This window comes from Melozone crissalis, unplaced genomic scaffold (assembly GCF_028551555.1).
Source record: "Melozone crissalis strain CALT ecotype California unplaced genomic scaffold, PUWL_Pcris_2 ptg000012l_1, whole genome shotgun sequence".
Classification (NCBI taxonomy): Eukaryota; Metazoa; Chordata; class Aves; order Passeriformes; family Passerellidae; genus Melozone; species Melozone crissalis.
Genome location: NW_026535790.1, coordinates 2,896,761 through 2,918,184, shown reverse-complemented (window position 1 = coordinate 2,918,184; position 21,424 = coordinate 2,896,761). Strand labels below are relative to the sequence as shown.

Below are 21,424 nucleotides of genomic sequence, written 5' to 3'. Positions count from 1 at the left end.
TAAAACCCCACGGGAAACACCCAGGCTGCCGTGGTTCTTGGGGAGCGGGGCCAGGGAGGTGTCGGCAGGGTGGGAGAGGCACAAAGTGCTGCCCATTTCTGGATTGAGAGCTGTTCTCTGGGCTGGAGGCGATGTCCTGCCATGCCTGCAGCAGGCAGCCAGGGCGCAGGGCCGGGAGGGGACCAGATCTGCCATGGCACAGCCAGCACCCACCGACCTGAGGCTCCCAGGGGCAGCACCAGCCTGGCACGGCCCAGCTGGCACTCGGGGTGACAAAAAGGCCTCTGGAATGCCCTGTGGGCTGGCAGGGGCACCAGGAGCAGGGCTGGCAGCTGAGCCACTCTGCTGTCCAGTGCTGTTAATCTGAGCGAGGCTGGGGATCGCAGGGCAGGATTATTCCCCTGCCGGGAGCACAGCCCCAGCTGCACAGGATTATCGCTGGTGGTTACATAAAGCAGAGGGGGGTGATGGCCAGCAGTGCTCAGCCCTGGAGCCCAGCCTGCTCCACACGTACCCACAGGGCAGAGCTGGGCACAGCCCCAAAGGGACAAGGAGGTGCCATCCTGGATCCCGGCTAGCACACACGGGAGGCTGGCATGCTGGGGGTGATCCTGCCCCGCCGCAGAGCCTGGCACAGAGCGAGGGGCACTCTCAGCTCCCTGCTGGGGCAGGGGAAGCTGCTGGAGCCCCGGTGCCAGGGTGGAGCTGGGCCCTGGGTGCAGTGACAGATGGCCCCGGCTCCAGGAGACAGCGCCCGCCACGCGTCTCCCTCCGGCTTGATCCAAATCCAAACCCCGGCATGAGATTTTCGTGCTGATGGACTGCAGAGGGAATCTGGGGTGTAAAACCAGGTCACAGAGCCCCGGGGGGGCAGGGACGGGCTGGCCCGGCCTCGTTATCTAACTGCAGCCTCTCTCCACACGCTGCCTTCTCCCTTTTCCTGCTCCATCACCTGCCCACAGCAGGACAGGGCAGCAGCTCAGCCATCAAAGCATCACCAGGACTCCTGGATCCCTCCCAAGGAAGGGGGTTCTGCCTTCAGGAGGTCACTCAAAAGACTGTCAAAAAAATCCCAAATCTTGTGTAACCTGCAACATCAAAGCAGGGCACCATTTACAAACAATGCAAAAGAGGATTTATTGAAACCATTCTGGTTAGAGCGAGTCCTGTAGGGCACAATTTGCAATAAGTTAAAGAACCAAACCAAACAGTCTCAGAGTTAAAAACCACACTAACACACAACACAGTGATATAGCCATTGCCACCCAGCTGAGTTATTGAATCAAGGCACAAAGTCATTCATCAAATACTGCAAAAAGAAAAAAAAACAAAACAATTACACAGGAAACAAGCCGGAAACAGACTGGTTTTGTTAAGAAGGTGCTGGTTTGGCACTAATGCATTTAATTGAGCTGCCACAGCGAAATCTGCGTTTCCAAACTGTCCAGAAACATTTCTGGACAACTTAAAGCCAGGAAAGCTCCTCCAAGCTGAAAATCCAGCTCCCCTCAAGGAACATTCAGTGTGCCTATGGGAAGGTCAGGTCTGGGCAGGGATCTGAGGAGGGAGAGTGTGATGAGAACACAGGCCAGGCATTCCCCTTGCTCCTGGCCAGGGGAATCTCAGCAGGAAACAACCCAGACCCAGCACTCAGGCTGGGCTGCAGCGCCAGCCTGGGGTGCCCAGCCCTGTGCCCAGCCCCAGCTGGCCGAGGGCAGCCTCAGTGCAGCCCTCTCATGGCTGCAACACTGGCACAGAGACAGGGGGGCTGTCAGGCCTAAAGAGCAAACCCAAGCTGGGGGACACAGCTAGGGAACCTCCCTGCACTGCTGGACTAACTCAGAAAACAGCTGGGAAGAGAGGCAGAGGGGCAACCCCAACATTTTGAGCCCAGGGTGCTCTGAAGGTTGTGGAGCATCTGCAGAGAGCACCCCTGGCTCCCTGCACAGCCACACACCCCAGGGCTGGCTCTGTGTTCTGCCCAGGGTATGGGGCAGAGGGAGAAGGGCTGGAAGAGGAGATGCCCAGGCAGCCTGGGAGGGCTGGGGCTGTGCTCTGAGCTGGGGACAGCAGCTGCCCAGGGGCACACTCAGCCCAGCAGTGGCTGAAGGGAGGAGCTGATGCCTGATGCTGCACATTCCCATCCTACAGTGTTTCTACACATCCCCCAGGGTCAGACTCAGCAAGGGAGGGAGGCACTGGCCAAACCCCCTCCAGCACTGCAGAGCCTGAGAGAGGTTATTTTTAGGTCTATTTTTTATTTTCAGGACTGAGTAGCTGGTTCAAACTGTTTTCAAGGCTCTGTTTCTACAGCCTGCACTGGCACCCATCAGGGCAGGACAGAGCAAACACCTCATGGTGCTACATGGATCTCCAGGAGAAACATGGCATCTTCACACAGAAACCAGTCCTATCCCCTCAGGACAGCAGGCTGGGCAGGGAGGAGAGTGCTTGAGGATCCTCACCCAGCATCACTCCAATTGCAAGGGCAGGGAGGCAGCACAGAGCTCCTGCCCACCTCCTGGCAGCAGGAACAGTGCTTGGAGAAGGCTCCTCAGCAGCTGCAAGGCTGAATGAGCAGGGTGCTGGCACTGCCAGGGCTTCCCACAGCAGCAATCCCAGCTCCCAGAAAAGGTTAAAGTGCAATTCTACTCAAGCCAGATCCTCTGGTTCCTTAAAGCTGGAGAGGTGGTGGCACCTCCAGGGACAGCCAGCCTGGGCTCAGGGTGGATCTCTCATAAGCAGGCTGAGGGAAGGGAGGAACATTGATGCATCCATCAGTGGGAGACCAGCTCCCTCCTGGTGCCACCAACACTGCACAGCCTGGCTGGGGAGGAAGCAGCAGAGGACACAGACACAGGCAGGCTGGTGACTGCAGAGTAGGACACATGGGGCTGTTCTTGGGAGAAAAGGCCATTTGCTAAGTAGAATGACACTTTAACCTGTGCTTTGCTGGCCCAAGTGACACCAGACACACCACAGCCATGGCTGGGGTCACCACAACCCCCCCAAACTACAGAAGCAAATCCAGGAGAGGGTAATCAACTTACAGCCAAGCACCTCTCCCCAGCCAGGAGAGCTGACTCAGAAAGGAAATCTAACACCACACAGCAAACTCCACTTCCCAGGCATCCCAGAAATCATCAATTCTGGCACCTCAGCAAGCACATGTTTTCCTCCAGACACACTCCTGAGTCAGCAGAGTTCTGTGGGCACAGAGGGACGGAGGGGAAAGCCCTCCTCCCCGAGCTGGTGACACTTCAGCGGTGGCCAAGCACTGAAGTCCCATCAGCTCTGAGGACGGACACAGCCTGGGTGTCCCTGGACACTGGGGGTGCTTCCCTGCCAGCCCCACTTTGGTTTGTGGATCAAGAAAGGCAGCTTCCCACGGGACTGCAGGCTCTGGGCTTGTTGAGAGCAGGGCTGCAGGGCAGGGCAGCCTCTCCCGCTCCCGTTCCGCTCAGTCTCGGCTCTGGAATCGCATCCTGTACAGGCGGTCCCGGATGTGCTGCTCCTCATCCCCGGGCGTGCGGCGCAGCCAGAGCACCCTGCTCACTGCCACATCCTCCTTCAGCTTCCTCTTCATCAGGGACACGGGGCCTGGCCCCTCACTGGGCTGGGGACCCCGCAGCAGCACGTAGCAGGCGTGACGGCTGCGCTCGAACAGCGCCGCTGCAACAGGAGCACACAGAAACAGCCTGAGCCTCCTGTGCTGGGCTGGCCAGCACACCCACCTCCCCACAGGGACATGGAGGGACCAGGAGGGACCAGGAGGGACCAGGGTCTTCCTGCAGCTCCTTCTGGAGGGCTGCAAGGAGAGGACTCACCAGTGAACGCGATGATTTGGTCGGTGCTGTTGCGGAGCTCCAACACGACGTTAGTGTAGGAAGGGTGGAAAAGGTAGAGCTTCTGGAGAGGAGCTCTGGGTCTCTGCAACCAACAGGACACACACTCACACCTTATCCCAGACACAGCAGCAGCACCAGGCTCAGCTATTACTCACATCCAGCCAGACACTTGTCTGTGTCAGCCCAGCTCAGCCTGACCGATGCCATCAGGACAAGAGCTGGGATTTTGCTCACTGCTCTCCTCCCCACCCCGAGCTTCCTGCAAATAGCTGGCCTGTCTGCTGCAGGGAGCAGACAGATTTCTGCCTCAGGGCTGGCAGAGCAAGCAAGGAAAGCAGAGGAAGTTCAGCTGGTGCTTCAGCAGCCTCTGAGACACAAACTGTCACCAGTGCTGCCTGTCACTGCCCCGAGCGCTCTGCAAGCAGCTGAGCTGTGCACTGAGGCTGCCTGAGGCTGCCTGGGGCACAGAGAGGATATTCATGTGGCTCCCAGGGAAACAGCAGCAACTCCAGAGGTACCAGGCCAGAAGCCTCCCACCTCACAGACAGTGCCACACCAAGGCAGGGCAGTGACTTCGCTCACAGAGTCACCAATTTCATTTTCTCTACATAACCAGGCTGAGGATGACAAAAGCTGCCAGTGCCACCACCACCTGGAGGGACACGGCCCCCACACCCAGTGCATGAGGCTGCAGGGTCAGTGGGAATATCAGCACTGAGAAAGGGTAACTGCACCCAATTCTGGCCCAAAGCCTGGAGAAGAGCAGTCCCCAGCACTCACTGTGTCATTGCCTGGCTCCTGGAAGTCTCCCCACATGAGGAAGGCAGAGCGGTGATCTGCAGTGGGAAGGGTGGCTGGGCCAGGGCTCCCTGGCCCTGAGTTCAGCTTCAGCTCCCACTGGACTGCTCCAGACTCACTCTCAACAATCATAACCTAGCAGGGAAGAAAGAAAAGGAACTCATGACAAAGGCAGCTCACAAGCCATGAGAGAGAAGTCGGGTCAGCTGTCTCTCCTCACACTGTCTATGGGAATGAGTATGTGACACAGGGGAAGATGGGGAAATATTTGAAGCAGAGCATTACAGAGATGTGAGACTGGGGTTGGCCATGTTAGAGAAAAATCACAAGTTCTGCAGCTACTTCAAGGGATTTAAAGTTCTGTCATTGAAGCCTCTTGCTGAGAAGAGAATTAAAGTGCCTGAGCTGGCTTCAATAACCTGTTGAAAGAGATCCTTTCACAGCTTAAAGCTTCCTAAAATCAGCCAGAGGGAACACATCCCACCAACTGTCCTTGGCTCAATTCCTGCTTGAGCTGTGACATACAGAGAAATGGGAAGTTAAAAGGAAGGAATTTCAAACCTTCTTCCTGTTGGGTCCAATTTCACTCTCCAGGACAACACCATGGGCATCAGGTTTGTAGTAACCGAGCAGGGGCTCACTGAGGGAGAGAAAGCGTAGGGACAGACCTGAACCCACCCTCATGGTTGGGCACACTTTGCTTTCCCAGCTGCCTCTATCCTCCCACACCTGCCCTGCTAAGAGACTTGACTGCATAAAATGGGGTTGGCCTGGTACCACCCCAGCTCTGAGCCCAGCCACATCACAGCAGGCACAAAATGAGCAAGCCAAGCTCTGAGCTCCTCCCTCCTGAAGCAGCTCCCAGCATTTGAGGGAACACAACACAATAAGCAAGACCAAGATATGACCCAGGCAAAAACAGAACTGCATCTGCCAGGACACTGCTGCTGCTGGGAACCTGGAAATGCCACATCCAGCCCACAGTGAGAACACTACCTCAAAACATGGGACACATTGAGGGTCCACACAGTGTGGAGATCTTTTGTGCTGATCAGTTTGGCCATTTCTGAGTCCACAACCAAGATGTTGTCCCGTGAGTGCCCAGGAACTTTTGTCAGGTAGCGAATGTCTTCAAAGCTGAACAAGGACAGAGAAATTATTAAGCTTTTAGGCCATGGATGATTTCCATGATTTCCATCTCCAAACTGTGAGGTTTGGAGATTTTTCCCTGCACAGTAAATCCAAATAGGAAACCCCAATGTGCTTTCTCTGCTTTTCTGGGAATCCCTGATGAAGCCATTGGCACCAACCCTTGTCCTGAACTCTGGATGTGCTCCTAGTCCAAACCCACATAGCAGGAGAGAACAAAGTCCCACCAGGCCATCCTGTCAGGAAACACCACTCTACCAGCCTCCAAGATATAACCTCACACCTGAGAGGGGATAAGAGGTGCGTGGCATGGTCAATGTTCTTCTCCAAATGAGAATCCAGCTGGAAGCTGGGAAGCTTAGCTTCCACCCCAACTACTGTACTGCACAGATCTTTCAGGGAATATGCATAGATAGACTTCTCTGTGGAAAAAAAAAAAAGACAAGAATGAGAGAGATGAGAGAGATAAGTTATCCTGCCCTTGCTCTGAACTCTATGATTTTCCAGATCTGTCAGATCAACTATATTTTTAGGGCTTGCATCATAGAGTTGTAGTGGTATTTTGAGACTCAAGCCTGCTATTGAATGCTTTTAACATTTTATCTGTTCATAATCCAAGTGTTCCACAGTAATCATTTGCTATAAATGACTGCCTAATCCTTTCATGCTTGACATTTGTTAAATAAAATCACTACAGTACATAACAAACTGCAGTTTAAGCAGAAGCCCCCCCCGAACAGCTCTCTGACTAGGTGAAAGCTCCACACAGCTTGTAAGGATGCAAACCACACTGTCAGATGATGTTTACTAGCCCTGATCTCAGCTACAATCACTCTTTCAGACTGAATTCCCCAGCAGAGCTGTACCTGTGTAGAAAAGGAAGTAGGAGGAGGAGGAGTGCAGCTGCAGCTGGACGTGGCGAGCGGTGCCATCCACCCTCAGGCTGCCCATGGAGCCAAGCTGCTGGCCAGTTTTTCCTGAATAGATGGAGACCTTCACCTGCACAGGGGAGGGATTACAGACAACAAGCAACAAGGTTAAAGCTGGTACCAAACAGCAAGTGAATGGGAGCAGCACAGGCTTGGATGGGAAGTCTCTCCCTGGTTCTGGAGGAGTGGGCATGAGTTTGGTGACACCTCTGCTCTGAATTCTTCTGCAAGTTTGAAAACCACTTCCAGCACAGCCACCTGCTCTGAGAATTTGCTACCCCTGTCACCCACCCTCCATGCAGACTGTGGAACAGCAGCCCCAGCTCTGTAAGGACAGCAAAGATCCATGCAAGCCTAAGATGGAGATGACCTAATGTCAGCAACAATGCAGCACATGGACATGGGAAACTTGGCTTCACATGGCAGCTCTGCCAAATGTTTTAAATGCCCTAATCTACTCCTCCTCAGGCTCATGTGAGTCCAAGAAGATAAAAGAGCTGAAAGGTTTCTTTCTATTCTTTGTGCAGGGTAACAAAATCCACTAAAAATGTTTCACCCAGGAGAACAAAGGTTAAAGGGAGGATCAGATTTAAATATCTGAGCAACAGTCAGAGTCTAGGGAGTGCAATGGACTTTAGGGACAAATGAAACATCTGACCAGGAGAAATACCATCCATCAGAGATGCTGAGTCAGGCAGGAACCCTTCCCTCTACCTTGAGAGGGAGGGGCTGGAAAGCAAAGGAAATCCAAAGCAAATCTGGAGAGTCTGGCAGGTGAAAAAGGGAGAACAAGAACACGGCTGGAGAGGGAAAACCACACATCCAGCAGCTATTCCCAGCCTCCTTCACTGGGAGGAGACACACACCAGCTCTGGCAGGTCAGCTGCACCTTTACTGCTCCAGAGGCTGCCCTGGGACAGTGACAGCCAGGGGTATTTATTTACACAGGGAGTGAGAAACACAACAATTTCCTTGCTGCATTGCCAACCCATGTACTGCCACAGGAGATGGATCCCAAAAACCATCACATTTTCTGGAATGTATTTGTGCTGAAGCTTGCAGCAGGGAGGGGTCAATGGGATCCTCTGGAAATGCTGCCACCTCACCTCCTGCACAGAGACCCTTCCACAGACTGCTCACAGCTCTCTCCTTTCAGCTGCAGCCCTGGATAGCAGCAAAGCTCCTCCACTTGAGTGCTGAATCTCCCTCCTGACCAGCCCTTTCCAAGCTGCAGAGCTCCACTCCAGCTCCTGCATTTGCGTGATTCTCAAAAGAGAACATACTTTTCCTTAAGTTGGGGAAGTGCTTGCCAAATCCAGAGGGAGGAAGGGATTTCATACCAAGATAGCAAGAGAGCTAAAATGGAAAACGGATCAAAAGGCAGCCTTGCAGAACAGAGGCTACATTCAAACTTTTCTTGGCTGCCAAAGATTAAAAAAACAAAGCCTTGAGATAACTGGGATAGCAAAAGCGAGGAGGAAAGAAAACAGAGAGAACTGTAGGAGGTGGAGAAGATGGAATTTCTGATGACTCTGGCAACAACAATGCCCTGGACAGCAAAACCCCATTTTCTTATGGAGGACATTGTCCAAGAAAGCCAATGGCATCTGGCTTGTACCAGCCACAGGGTGGCCAGCAGGGCCAAGGAAATGCTTCTGCCTTTCCTTGTATTGGGCATTGGTGAGGCCACACCTGACTGCTGTGCCCAGTTCTGGGCCCCTCAATTCCAAAAGGACACTGAGGTGCTGGAGCAGGTCCAGGGAAGGGAACAGAGCTGGGGAAGGGTCTGAGGTGGAACTAAGGGAGCTGTGGGGACTCAGCCTGGAGAAAAGGAGCTCAGTGGGGACCTTCTCACTCTCCACAACTCCCTGACAGGAGGGGGCAGCCAGGTGGGAGTCAGGCTCTGTTCACAGGGAAAAAGGGACAGGACAAGGTGGAATGGCCTCAAGCTGTGCCAGGAGAGGTTCAGGTTGGACACTAGGAGGAATTTCTTCCCAGAAAGGGTTGTTAAACATTGGAAGAGGCAGCCCAGTGAGGTGGTGGAGTCACCATTGTGGGAGGTGTCCCAGGAAAGCCTGGAGGTGGCACTCAGTGCTCTGGGGTGGTGACAAGGCAGGGATTGGTCGCAGGTTGGACTCAATGACCTCAGAGGTCTTTTCCAACCTTAATGACTCCATGGCTCTGCTATGAGGACATGGGGCTCCCACTGCTCCCATCAGACCCAGAGGGAGCTGGAACTTGTGTGCTTTGAACAGGACACACTGGGCATGCAAACAATGCTGTGCCACTCCATCATGGATGGAGATGTTTTAGCAGAAAAACTGCTCTGGGTACATGACATTCCCCCTCTCAGAAATGGGAGCAGCAACATTTGGAGGGAGATAACACCACCAGCAGCTGTTCCACTAAATGAACTCAGATCAGAATGAACCAGCACAGTGACACTGGGAAGAGCAGTGCAAAGCAGACCACAGGCAGAGAGAGGGAAGGGATCAGAAAAGGGCAGTGCTGGTACAAAAGCACTGACTGTCAGCTGTGCTTTGATCTAAGAGCCAAAGCTGTCAGGGTTTGTTCACTTCCACTTCTCTAAGCAGAGAAGCAGAAAACTGCAAGCTCATCTTGCCCCAGCTCACTCCCCAGACAGCACAGGAACATGCAGTGAGGAGAGCACACTGAAAAGGGGGAGGGATTACTGCCCAGCTCTTTGATTTATTTCATTTTTTTTAACCATAAAACACTTGTGCTGATTTGGGAGTACATCTCTGGAGGGTGGCAAAGAACCCACCCCAAACCCACAGAAACCAGAGGCCTCTGGACACTTCCTCTGAGACTACAAGGTGGAAATAAAGAGCATTCCTGCCATCCTCTGTGGCAGCCACCAGGCTTATCAGAGCTTCAGGATGACATACCTGGCCTTCTTTAGTAATAAAGATCATCAGGTCCTGAACTTTATCATTATCCACATCTGGAATCACTGATAAAGGAGTCAGCACAGTGTAATTAGCTCCAAAGTCATGGGATTGCCTCCACAGAACTTCCCCTGGAACACAGTGGGAAACAGTCATTAAAAGGCATCTTAGGTTGAAAGGTTATTACTGCTCCTGTCCCAGCCCATCAGCACCACAAACCAGCCATATTTATGCTGATCATGGGGTATCTCCTTGCTTTTCTGCATTCCCAATGAATCCCAGTATCCACAGTTTCCTCTTACATTGGAAAGCAATCCCAGCTGCCAGCAGGAATGCACCCAAACACCCTGGCACAAAGAACAGCTTGCCTCCCTTGTGCCTTTGGTTAACAAGCTTCCCAGCATGTTCATGGCATGGAGAAGCCTTTGCTGTGATCTGAATCCCTGCTGCTGTGCAGTTAAATTTGCACAGACAATGTGAGACCATAAAGCAGCTGAATTCTGACCAGTGCTGCTGCAACTCCTGGCAGAACCTTCTTTGCTGCAACTTGCCCTCTGCAGACGTTCCTGCAGATGTTTCCCCCCTGACAGCTCAGCCCACATCCCACCTCTCCCTTGTCTGAAGAACACACACCCCCCAAACTTATTTGTACACTGAGATAACAAAGATTTGCTTTTTAACAAACAGGGGGGTGGCTGGTGTGGGTTTCTCTTCAACAGCTCCAGACCAGTTGAGTGGCTCTATCCCTCCACTGTCCACAGCTGTGGGCCACTTTCCAGTCACTGCCCAGTGGAATTTGCAGTGGAATCTGGCAGGGAGGACACTGCTGGGGGATTTTCTTTCTAATGAACATTTCAGTGTCTGATTAGGTGCTCCCAGGACAAATGTTTACCCTCCCCTTTACCCAGCATCACACACAGCAATTATCATTTCAGGAATGCAAAGTAATCATCTGCTCTTTGTCAGGAAGGCAGCTGGACTGAAAGCCAAGGAATTACTACTTGATGCTGTCTGCAATAATTTAAGGCAGGCTGTATTTCTAGTAGAATTGCTCCAAAGCTTTTACTGCAAAGCTGAAAAAACCACTTGGATTTGTTACTATGACAACAGATGTGAAGTGAAGAGAGCAGATTTCCTGGTTTCCTTAGGAAATCATGGCAAGGCAAAGAATTTTGCCCTCGAAGAAAATAAGCAGGAAAAAGAAAGAATTGAAGTTTTAAATTACCACAGTCTAGCTTCAGGACTGTCCAAAGGTACACGAGTAAGACCAGGCTAATGAAATTCACCTGTCAGTGAATTTCTAGGCTCTAATTTTCCAGGATCTAATCTTGGGTGGTTAGACAGCTGACAGAGTTTGGGAGAAAATATCTTATTCTCTTAAAAGAACAGTCTGAGTCAAGAGAAACAGGTGACAGTGAGCTGGATTCAACACCAAGCATTTGAGAGGTTTTCCATGCTGTAAGCCAGCCCAGAGGGAGCACAGGAAGCAGGAGATGGGACTGTCATCCCTGACATCTGCAGTGCCACGGCGCTTCCTCAGAGCCCAGGGTCACTGCAAGAGGAGCCAAGATGGAAATCAGGCAAGTGCCCAGACTGCAAATCTAACCTGGGTGAAAGGGCTGGGGTTTTTTTGGTCTGGAAGGGATAATAAAATCAGAACTCAGAAGACTGAGCTCAGCTCTCACTTCAATCAGATGCAGAGACTTTTCTCCCTGTCAGATGTTCTCCAGGTTGGAGTTCTGGTTTGTTTATTTAGTGATTTCTCCCACAGATGCAGTTCCATCATCTGATCACCATGGTGCCCTTTATGCCCAATCCCTCAGGAGACCAGAACCACCCACAGGGCTCACTGTTCAGGCTGCTGGAGGATCAGATGGAGAGAAGATGTAACAAAACTCTTACTGCTGTCCTCTTTCCTGAGACTCTGCCTCAGGCTATGGCAGAGATGGAATAATGAACAGCTACAAAGACTTTTGCTTTGACCTGGAACAGTTAATCTTAAGCTCCTATGTGTCCCAGTTTGCTGGGAAGATAAACATGCAGGAATGTTAGATGTCCCACACAAACAGGAGCATGCCCTCCTACACTTCCCTTCCTGCCCACCCTGGTCACTCCTTGTGGCAATGAAGAAAGCAGGACTTAGAACAACTTCAACTGATAAAAAAACCACTAACTTTATCAGCATTTAAAGATCAAAACCACATCAGACACATTCAGATGATAATCTGCCTATCTCTCCTTCAATCTTCCTACAGGCAGGGGCTAGACAGCCTGAGAGCCCTGGAATCTCACCAAATCCTCCACGATGATGAATCATTAACAGCTAAAGATTGTGCTGGCTACTGTTTTTAGCACACTGTGATGTAAGTTAGACTTTGCCTCTTTGAATACATTTAGCCTATTTAAATACATTTTATTCTGCTCTGCCCTCCTAACCCCCAGTCAGCTAAGCTCAGAAACCATTTTTAACCTACTTAATAGCAAAAAGGCATTAAATACATAAACTCCTGGGTTACTCACTTTTCTGATGCATTTTTTCCCCTCTTGCTTTGAAGTTATCTATGGAATGTTTTCTTCCCTGTATTGCTGTGACCTGTAGCTTAGCCTGGCTCCTCTCCACACTTGCCTTTATGGCTGTCTTTAGTTACAAGCCTTTGGCTCCACAGCCAACTTTCTACACTTTGACCTGAATGTACCTACTTCATTAAGAGTCTAAAAATAACCCGTGCTAAAGCCTACACATGAGGGAAATGGTGATAAGAGGTCTCTGCTGGTACAGAAACTTTCTAGCTCTGTGTGTATCTACACTTCCATCTATGCATTAGAAATTAAAAGCTACACCTGATTCTCCTCAGATTCCTTAGAGCTGTACCTCTTGCTATTTCTTTTTTCCAATTTTTGGAAAACAGGATGTGATACAAAGAATGGCATCCTAGGGAGAACATGTATTGTTTAGACCTTCGAAAGAGTGACCTCCAAGATGGAAATGTATTTTAGGCTTCACCAGCAAGGAGGGTTCAAGGTGCAGCAGATGATCACTGTTCCTAAAGTAGTACAGGCACTCCTTGCTCCCACCCACATTAGGCAAGATGATGATGATGAATTTCTCCACCTCTAAGTTTAGAAAGGAAGAAATCTTTCCAGAGGAACTAGGCAGAATTGTAGACTACTGAAACAGACTGGCAAACACTTATCCTAAGTGCTCTCTTGACAACTTCAAAATCATAAATGCCTGGAACTCCCACTCCTCCTGCCACAGCAGGCACTCCTGGCACGCACACACAAATAACTGGGAAACGTTGCAGGTGCAGTTTGTGCCTAACCCTGGGGAGTATAAAGTAACACAGCTAGTGACTGCTCCTCCTGCTTCAAAGCTCTTGGAACACTGCTCTTATCAAACAGTGGCTGGCACAAACCCCCAGCAAACCTTTGGAACAGCGAGGCTGAGAGCACGCGCTCCTCAACGCCCAGCAAGCGGCTCTGGCAAGGCTTCCAAACAATAAATAAATACCCAGTGCCATGTTCTTCATGCTCATGTCACAGTGACATCCTCCCTGGAGGCCACCAGGTGAGGAAAGCAAGTGGCCCATGCCCTGTGTGGCAGCAGGGCTCTGCTGGCACTCACCTGTGTTCAGGCTGACTGCTGTAAGGGACAGTGGCCTCTCCACCACGATGCAGCCCGGGGTTGCTGCTGTGCCCAGCTGCTGGATGTCACACTGCAGCCACTGCACCTCCTCTGCAGCTGGGCTCTCCCAGAGCACGCTGCCATTCCTGCCAGACACTGCAGCGACGAAGGCACAGGGAGATGGCAGCCCTGGGGACAAGAGGGGTCAGAGGGAGCTGCCCCTGCATCACCCAGGAGCTGGGACTCAGCCAGCTCCTCTCCCCAGCCCCTAACTGGAACTGGAAGAGAAACGAGAGCCCTCTGTGGATCAGGTACCTTCATCCAGACAGGACATGTTGAATCTGCTGCTGTTGCCAGATTTGAATGCAAAGAGCACATCTTGTACTTTGTCTTCACTCACGTCTGCTATAGCAAGGAACGGGTAGGGCACTGCAAGAGAACACAAGCCAGGCTCTGGTGAGGATTTCCTTAGCCCACAGCAGAGAAAGTTGGAGCAGAACACAAATTCCTAGAGACCTACTCACTGCCTCCATCCTGGACAGTGTAACATCAGGACAAATTGGCTTTTACATGAAAAAAAATCATGTACACAAGTACCAAGGACAGGAAGTTAGTGCCAAACAATTTTTTCAATTTGCTGTTCCCCAGAGGATGTCTTTTTTAAGAGGCAAGCAACCAGAATTTGAACTATGCTGAACAAAGAACAACTGTGATCTTGGAGTGGGGCTGGTATTCTCAAAGCATAAAGAAGCCCCACTCAAGCCCCACAAAACCCAGATACTCCATATTTTTAGCAGCCAAAGCAGTTTTCCTAAGCTCAGAGTAGCAGCACCTGGGGTGTCTGCAGCACCACACACAGCTCAGTCCCTGCTGTGAGCACTATCTCTGCATTTACAGCACATCCAGCACAACCTACTGCACACAAGATTAAAGAAAAATTCTCCCAGAAACGACTGCAGAGCCACTGGGGAGCAGGACCCAGGCTGAAGAGCCAACTAAAGCAACCAGAATAAAAATAGCTGTAATAACTACAGAGCAATTTATTAAAAAAACAAGATGGAATTATTCCTCTTCCCTTCATGTTGGCTATGGGGAAAAGGGAGAAAGTCAAAGTGACAGAGGAAAAATGTCTAATTGCCTCCAACCTCAGCTTGAACTCCAAAGGAACATTTCAAAGAGCAAGTTTCAACAGAGGTCTTTTCCCAGATACGCTTTCTTCTTTTTTTTTTTTTTTTTCTGTGATTGAGGCCAGCCTGCTGCCTTGTTACCACTTCAGAGCAGAATTTAATTTTTCCACTAGGTCCTGTAAACACCTCCTGGAAGGCCACTCCAATTAGGATGGGCCATTGCTTATCCAGGTCAGTATTCACAGCTCTGGCTCCCAAGGGCTGCATCCCTGCAGGTCTGTGCTTAGGCAGAGGCCCACAACCCAAATCCATGGCACAGAAAGGAAAAGGACTCTTGCTAAGTATTTATCCTGCTGCAGCAAGCTCACCTGTTTTGTTGTAGTATTGGAACCATGTTCTTTCTGAAACTGGCCTCTCTGGGCAGGGAATGATGAAGGAGAAAGCAAACACAATGATGAGGCAGAGGAAGAGGGAGATGAAGAAGGCAGCAGTGCGCCAGCGCGACAGCCGGGACAGCCCCGAGGATTTGACAATCCTCCTCTCCACGTAGTGCTCATGGTTCTCCTGAGCTTTCACATCCTCAGTCTTCAGAGGGTGGATCTCAGCTTCTGAGTCCTTGTTATCCATCACAGCTCACTCATGGGTGTTCACACACCCTTCTCCCCCTTCACCTGCAACAATGGAAAAAGAAGTTAAAACACATTTTGAGATTTATTTTTAAAACACCAATTAAAATATTCTGTTACTACCTGATATTCACACTGGAAAGATTTCATGGGAGGTGAGCACAGCAGTGTACTGTCACAGAGCTGGATACAACACACTGCTGGTGCTGGAGGTCTCCCACACAGAGAGTTCACGGAATGCAGGAACAGCATCAATTCTTCCCCAGAGGAGGAAATCAGCTCTGCTGGAGCTGGACAAAGAAGGCTACAGAGCCCACACAGAAAGGACTGACTGGTCTGCAGGTCTCCCTCAAAAAAAACACCCCAAAAGCTCCTTTTGTTGCAAAGACTTGTTGCCACCTCCCGTGTATGTCAGCCTGGCTCCCAGCTGGAGAGGTGAAAGGAAACACTTGTGACCTTTATATCCCAACATAAGGCTGCTCTCCACTGTAATGTGCACTTGAGTTCCCCAGAGAGAGAGAAACAAACACCAGAGTTTTCTGTGTAGGAGCAAAGCAAAGCTCTTCAACACCTGCTTACATGAGAAACCACTGGGTAAGTTCAGCAACCCAGCCCTGCAGAAGGCAAAGGAATGATGATTTCCCTCCCCACAGGAAAAACAAGGCAGGAGCTGAGACTAAAATCAGGCAAATCTGATTTCACCAGACTGGAAGAGTTAACAACTGCTATTTTAGCTTCTCCTGCTATAAATCATAACCTTGGGCTACAACTAAAATAAACAGAGGGGTTCTGTGCTAATTTGCTATAAAAAGTGGGGGAAAGAGTCCTAGTGAGTTAGAGGAGCCTGTAATTCATTACCCACAACAACAGTAAAAATCCATGTTTTATACAGATTCTCTGATAGTGCTTCTTTTAAAAAATACCACAAGGGAAGAAATAAAGAATAACACATTCCAGTAGGCTTGGAAAAAGCTGCCTGACAGTGTTATGAAAAGTTATATCAGAGCAAATAACCACAACAACCAAGCCAATTTTCCATGACTGTGCCCCAGCAGTCACGTGTCTGGGTTGTCCACTGCAGCCATTTACTTCCCCAGCAGAAAAGAGCTTGAAGTCAGCACCAACACAGGGCAGAGCACGGGATTTCAACAGCAACAGGGCTCATGTGTCTCACGTTTCTACCCAAGCTCATTTACAGGTTCTGTGAAACACAAAATGAGTCACCCTGGGGAGGCTCTGTGTGGCTCCCCAGGCTGTTCCTGTCCCACTGCAGAGGCTTCTTCTCTTCTGGGGACAAATCACAGGGGGACAGATCCATGGCAAGGCAACCCTGAGGCACAGAATCAGGAGGTCAGCCTGGCACTGCCAAACCTTTAACCTCAGAGCCTGCTGGACTTAAAAGCTCTTACTCCCACCTGAGCACTCTGGCATTTGTTCTACATCAAGTACAGGATCTCACTCCAGATAATTTAATTCAACCTGCACAATACCATGCAAACAAATCAATAATGCAGAAGTTGCATCTTGTTCCAAAGATCTTACTCCAAGGACTTCATCTGCCCTTCTCATCAGCTCACCAGCCACACCAGGGACAGCTACACAGGCCTGGCTGTTCCCAGACCAACAGCAGGCACCTGACGGGTGGGAAGGCTCCAGATGGAAAAGGGAACAGCAGATCAAGAGGTGCCTTCAGCCTCTGAGCTGAGCATTGCTCCTTTAGTGCACCAGGCCTTGAGCAGGTTCAAGGTACAAGACTCCAGGCTCAGGTGAGCAAATGATTTACTGGTAAGGAGTAGCCACGGCCACAGAGATGGGGACAGTGGCAGGAGTGAGTTCTGTGACCTCCCCTGTGCTGGGGCAGCTGGCTCGTGTGTCCCTGCATCTCCAGCAGATGGAGAGGGGAATCTTCTCACAGCCAGCACCCACAGCATGGGCTGCAACAGGGCTCCAGCACAATCCCACCAGCCTCTCCAGCAGAACCTCCAGTACAGAGCTGGGAAAGATCCAGTGTCACAGACATCCTTTTCACTAAAAATCCTTTCTTTAGGATTTTCCCTTCTGGGAAGCTGAGGCCCCAGAAAAAGAATGTAAACAATGGTTATCTGCTGCTGTGGAATGCAACAGGTGCATCTGTGATTGGCCCATCTTGGATGTTTACAATTAATGGCCAATCAAGGACTGAGCTCTCTCGAACCGAGTCAGAGAGAGCTCCTTTGTTTTCATTCTTTTCTATTCTATTCTTAGCTTAGCTAGCCTTCTGAGAATTTTTCTTTAGTTTCTTTTTAGTATAGTCATAATGTAGTATATATATAATAAAATAATAAATCAAGCCTTCTGATCATGGAATCAACATTCTCGCCTCTCTCTCATCCTGCAAACCCTTGTGACCACGGTCACAATCCAGGGCATATCAGCACCCACAAGACTTCCCAAAAGGAATCAAACCCAGGTTTCTCCCCTCTCTGTCCAAAAGGGACACCACCTAACACAGCACTGATGGCATCTTTTTATGACTCACTATAAATCTCAGCACTGTCATCCAGCCTGGGATGAGAACACTAAAAAAGCAGTAATTATCCTGACAACCCCAGTAATTCCCTTCTTTTCAGCAGTGATGATCCCAGGGAGCCGCCGAGCACAAAGAGCCCTCAATGCCTTTAAAGCAATTCTCTCTCTTTTCTTGCAGGGTTTGAATAATGCCCCCTGCACCCCTGCCAGAGCAGAGGCAGTGCCAGAACGAGGACCACGAAGGTCAATGGCCAAGACTCAAACAATGCAGGAAATCCCAGTGCCTGTGCTGCCAAAGTACATGCTGGCAGCACGGGGAATGGCCTGAGCTCCACAACAAAGGGGGCTGCTAATCAGTTTAATTGAAGACAAGCAGAAAATGATAGTGTGCATCTGAGATGGTTTTACTGTCCTCTAGCAGCTGACATCTTGTCTCCTGCTGGAAGGGGACACAAAATAACTCAGCTGGGAAGTTCAACACATTCCTTTCAGGGGAGCAGAAAGGGACAGGATTCCATGTTGCTGCAGTGTGACAACACACCACCTGCAGCAGATCTGGGGACAGGAGAAAACATGGGAGAAAGACCTTGTAGAATGAGAAATAATTAGAAAACACATGTGACAAACCTAAACTGAACCCACACAGTGCCAGGATCTGCATCTCAGACTCAGCTTTAAATGTTGCTTCCCCCAGCCCAAGCTGAGGAGGAACAATCACTCCTTCCTGAACCACAGTAACAACAGGGACAGGACAAACACAGCTGTACTCACCTCCACTGTCCTGTTTCCTGCAGCCACAGTGCAGATTTACAGATTTGATCTGCCTCAAACCAGAGACTCTTGCACAGCTAAACCCAAGGGATAACCATCAGCAGCAGTGAGACAGAACTGCCTGACAAGCACAGAGAACCACAGACAGTCAGGTGGATGGAGACTGGTGACAGAAATCATTTAAGGATCTGTGCATTGGAAAGGTTTAACTCATTTTCGACTCATAAAACACCAAACCACAGCATCTGGAATGTCACCAGGCACCAGCTCTTCCCAGAAAATTTCTAGCAATATACTGTAACTTAGATTTGATGTTCAACACATTTTTGTCTTCCACAGAATGATGAAATCAGGTTCTGACTGGACGTTTCAGGAACACAAACACAGCATTTGGCTGGTTTGGTTCTGTCTGGTTGGTTAGTTCAAGCACCTCAGAGGTTTCCTTCCTGTCAGCCAGAAATTGTTGAAGCCCCAAGCTGCAATCAATAAAGACAAACCAGCCAGACTTTGCTCTGAATAAGATGCAACATTCCCATCACAGCTATTTCCCATGAGCAGGCCGTGGGGGTTTGATCCCATGCACGCTGTGACACTGCAGCAAACTCACTGCCTGTGACATTCAGTCACACTCACCTGCTGTGACATTCAGCCTCGGGTCATTTGTTCCTTTTCCTGCAGTCCCACTTACATCAGGACAAGAAGAAATAACATGTAAGAGTTCCCAAAACCAGCTCTGCTCTCCCAGAGACACTCAGGCTGCATGCTGCACTCAAACTTATCATTTTGCTGGGTCATCTGCAGCTCACAGCTCCCTCCTGACAGCAGGTCACAGCCAGGGCTGGCTGGGGACACTGACCTGTGTGACACTGGGGCACCTCTGCTCCTGGCATGGCCCTCAGGCCTTTCTAAGGACACAGCTTGTAATCCAAACCCCACCAATGAGACTGGTGAGGCCCTGGCACAGGTTTCCCAGAGAATCTGTGGCTGCCCCATTCCTGGAAGTGTCCAAGGCTGGGCTGGACAGGGCTTGGAGCAGCCTGGGATAGTGGAGGGTGTCCCTGCCCATGGCAGGGGTGGGACGAGATCAGTCTTAAGGTCCCTTCCAAATCAAACCATTCTGGGATTCTCCTGCTGGAGCTGTCCTCAGGTTCTTCTGAAATCCCATTTAACCCTCCAGTGCAGACACAGCACCACAGAGCACTCACAGCAAGGGAATCAGGCACTCCTCCAGAGCACAACCACCCTGACATCTGTCATTTGTGGGAGAAAACTCTTATCCAGGGCAGTTTTCACTACAGACAGGAGCTCACATACAGAAACTCAAACTGTTCAGGGAAGAGCAAAGCAAAACCCAGCACTATTTCCATGAGAGCAATGGGAAGATCAAAATTCTCAGATGAAGAACAGCATTGAAACTGCATGGGACTGATTACAGGTCAGGCCAGTAATAACAACTGTGCAGAAGGAACAGCAGCCATTTATCATCCCTGGGCTTGCAAGCTCCACTGCACCCAAGCCACTCCTCTCACCAAGTGTTGCAGATCCAGTGTGCCAACTCCAAGGGCAGCTGTCAGCAGGGTGCTTGAATCTCCCAAACCACAGACACCCCCAATTCTCACTGAGACAGCCCCAGTCCACAATGAGACACCCCCACATCACCCACAGGGCTCCCCTCTTGCTCAAAAGCACAGTGACACCCCTCACTGCCAGAGACTGAGCACACAAGGGACTCTGCAGAGATCTCTGTGCATTAAAACTCCCTGGAATTTGGTCATTTCATGTGGATTTATTCAAAAGACAAAAAAGTACCTTTTTTTTAGGTGGGGCACTCACTGCACAGGTCAGAATTCCGTGCTGCCTCCTGCACAGCCTGGAGAGATTTATGGCAGGGTGAAAGGAGTGTTCAAAGGCCAGGCTGGATGGGGCTTGGAGCAACCTGGTCTATGGGGCAAGATAATCTTTATGGTCCCTTCTAACCAAAACCATTCCACGATTCCATGAAACAACAGCATTCCTCCAGATGCTGTTGTCCTCCACAGCCACCTTCAAGAGAAACCACTTTTTTTCCCCCAGAAATGGAATTTTTCTTTCTGTCGCTTACACACAGAGCAGAGCTGCCTCATCACACACCCATCCCTGGGGAGCCCCTGAGCTGCACTGGCAGCCCAATCCTGCCCTGGTACAGGGAAGGGCTGGCTCCAGCCCCTCCCTGCAGGACAGGCAGCCTCTCTCTCTCCCAGCTGTTACACAAGATGTTTCTGCCTTACAGAATAAGGAGAAAAGGCTGGAAATCAGGTTGGAGTTGAACACATTGCAGTGGTTTTCTTTCAGCAAGAAGCCCTGTAATTCACACCTGCAAACCAGGATTGGGGGCTCCCGAGGGAAAGAGGAATAGGGCTTTAACCATGTCCTGGAGACCATGGCTGTGCTGGGCTCTGCAGAGGTGAGGGGCTCGCTCTGAACCTGTCCCGGAGGAGGTTTTGGCTGTGCTGGGCCCTGCAGAGGTGAGGGGCTCGCTCTTGCTCTCACTGAAGCGCAGCCCCGCAGTCCCAGCGGCTGCGTCAGCAGCTCCCCAGGAGCCCTCAGAGCCGCCAGCCCCGGGATAAAGGAGTTCGGATCACAGGGAGCACCTTGGGCTTTGGAAGAAAGGATTGAATTCTTTCCCAAGCTTCTCGCTGTGGTGTGAGGGCACTTCTGGAGCTCTCAAGGCGAACAGTAAACCCTGCTGAGCCGGCAGGGCAGGCCCAGGCCGAGCTGCAAGCGCTGCCAGCCGCGGGCTCTCACCGCCCGGCCCCGGCCCCAGCACCAGCACCGAGCCCAGCGCTGCCGCTGCCGGCCCCACGCTCCCGGAGCCGGCGGCAGCGCGCGGGCAGCGGGGACGCTTCGGGAGCCGGCTCCGTTCCCGAACGCGCGGTGCCAGCGCGGGGACGCGGCGCGGGGACATTGCCCGGGGACAAGGCCGTGCTCTCGGTGCGCCCCCACGGTGCGGCAGGAGCGGCCCAGGGCACCCCCCGCGTCCCCCCGGCCCCCGCCCGCCCCGCTCCGCACTCACCCCGCGCCGCCGCCGCCGCCGTCACTTCCGCCTCCATCCCCGCCCCGCCCGGCGGAGGTGACGTCACCGCGCAGGGCGCGCT

General features: G+C 51.2%; 1 protein-coding gene across 3 annotated transcripts; it reads right to left on the bottom strand.

The window, feature by feature from the left end:
• Window positions 1-1,844: 1,844 nt before the first annotated feature.
• On the bottom strand, window positions 1,845-21,372 carry FAM234A (family with sequence similarity 234 member A). Of its 3 annotated transcripts, none has more exons than XM_054270791.1 (12): window positions 21,343-21,372; window positions 14,754-15,056; window positions 13,574-13,687; window positions 13,259-13,447; window positions 9,634-9,764; window positions 6,662-6,794; window positions 6,079-6,217; window positions 5,643-5,783; window positions 5,208-5,286; window positions 4,629-4,781; window positions 3,828-3,930; window positions 1,845-3,672 (listed from the first exon to the last, which is right to left on the bottom strand). In XM_054270791.1, the coding sequence occupies exons 2-12, from the start codon at window positions 15,010-15,012 to the stop codon at window positions 3,461-3,463; spliced, it is 1,653 nt and encodes a 550-aa protein (XP_054126766.1). In that variant the 5' UTR covers window positions 15,013-15,056; window positions 21,343-21,372; the 3' UTR covers window positions 1,845-3,460. The 3 variants fall into 3 exon arrangements, with proteins under 3 accessions (XP_054126766.1, XP_054126767.1, XP_054126765.1); XM_054270792.1 differs by lacking the exon at window positions 21,343-21,372 and adding an exon at window positions 18,924-19,316; XM_054270790.1 differs by lacking the exon at window positions 21,343-21,372 and adding an exon at window positions 18,291-18,721.
• Between the last annotated feature and the right edge of the window lie 52 nt (window positions 21,373-21,424).

Bases quoted from the DNA above. Each gene is read 5' to 3' on its own strand.
- FAM234A (XM_054270791.1), bottom strand. From the start codon at position 15,012: ATGGATAACAAGGACTCAGAAGCTGAGATCCACCCTCTGAAGACTGAG. The intron at 4,782-5,207 runs GTTTGAAATTCC...CTTCCCTGCTAG, and splicing joins TTGGACCCAACAGGAAGAAG to GTTATGATTGTTGAGAGTGA. The intron at 3,673-3,827 runs GTGAGTCCTCTC...CTCCTGTTGCAG, and splicing joins CCAAATCATCGCGTTCACTG to CGGCGCTGTTCGAGCGCAGC.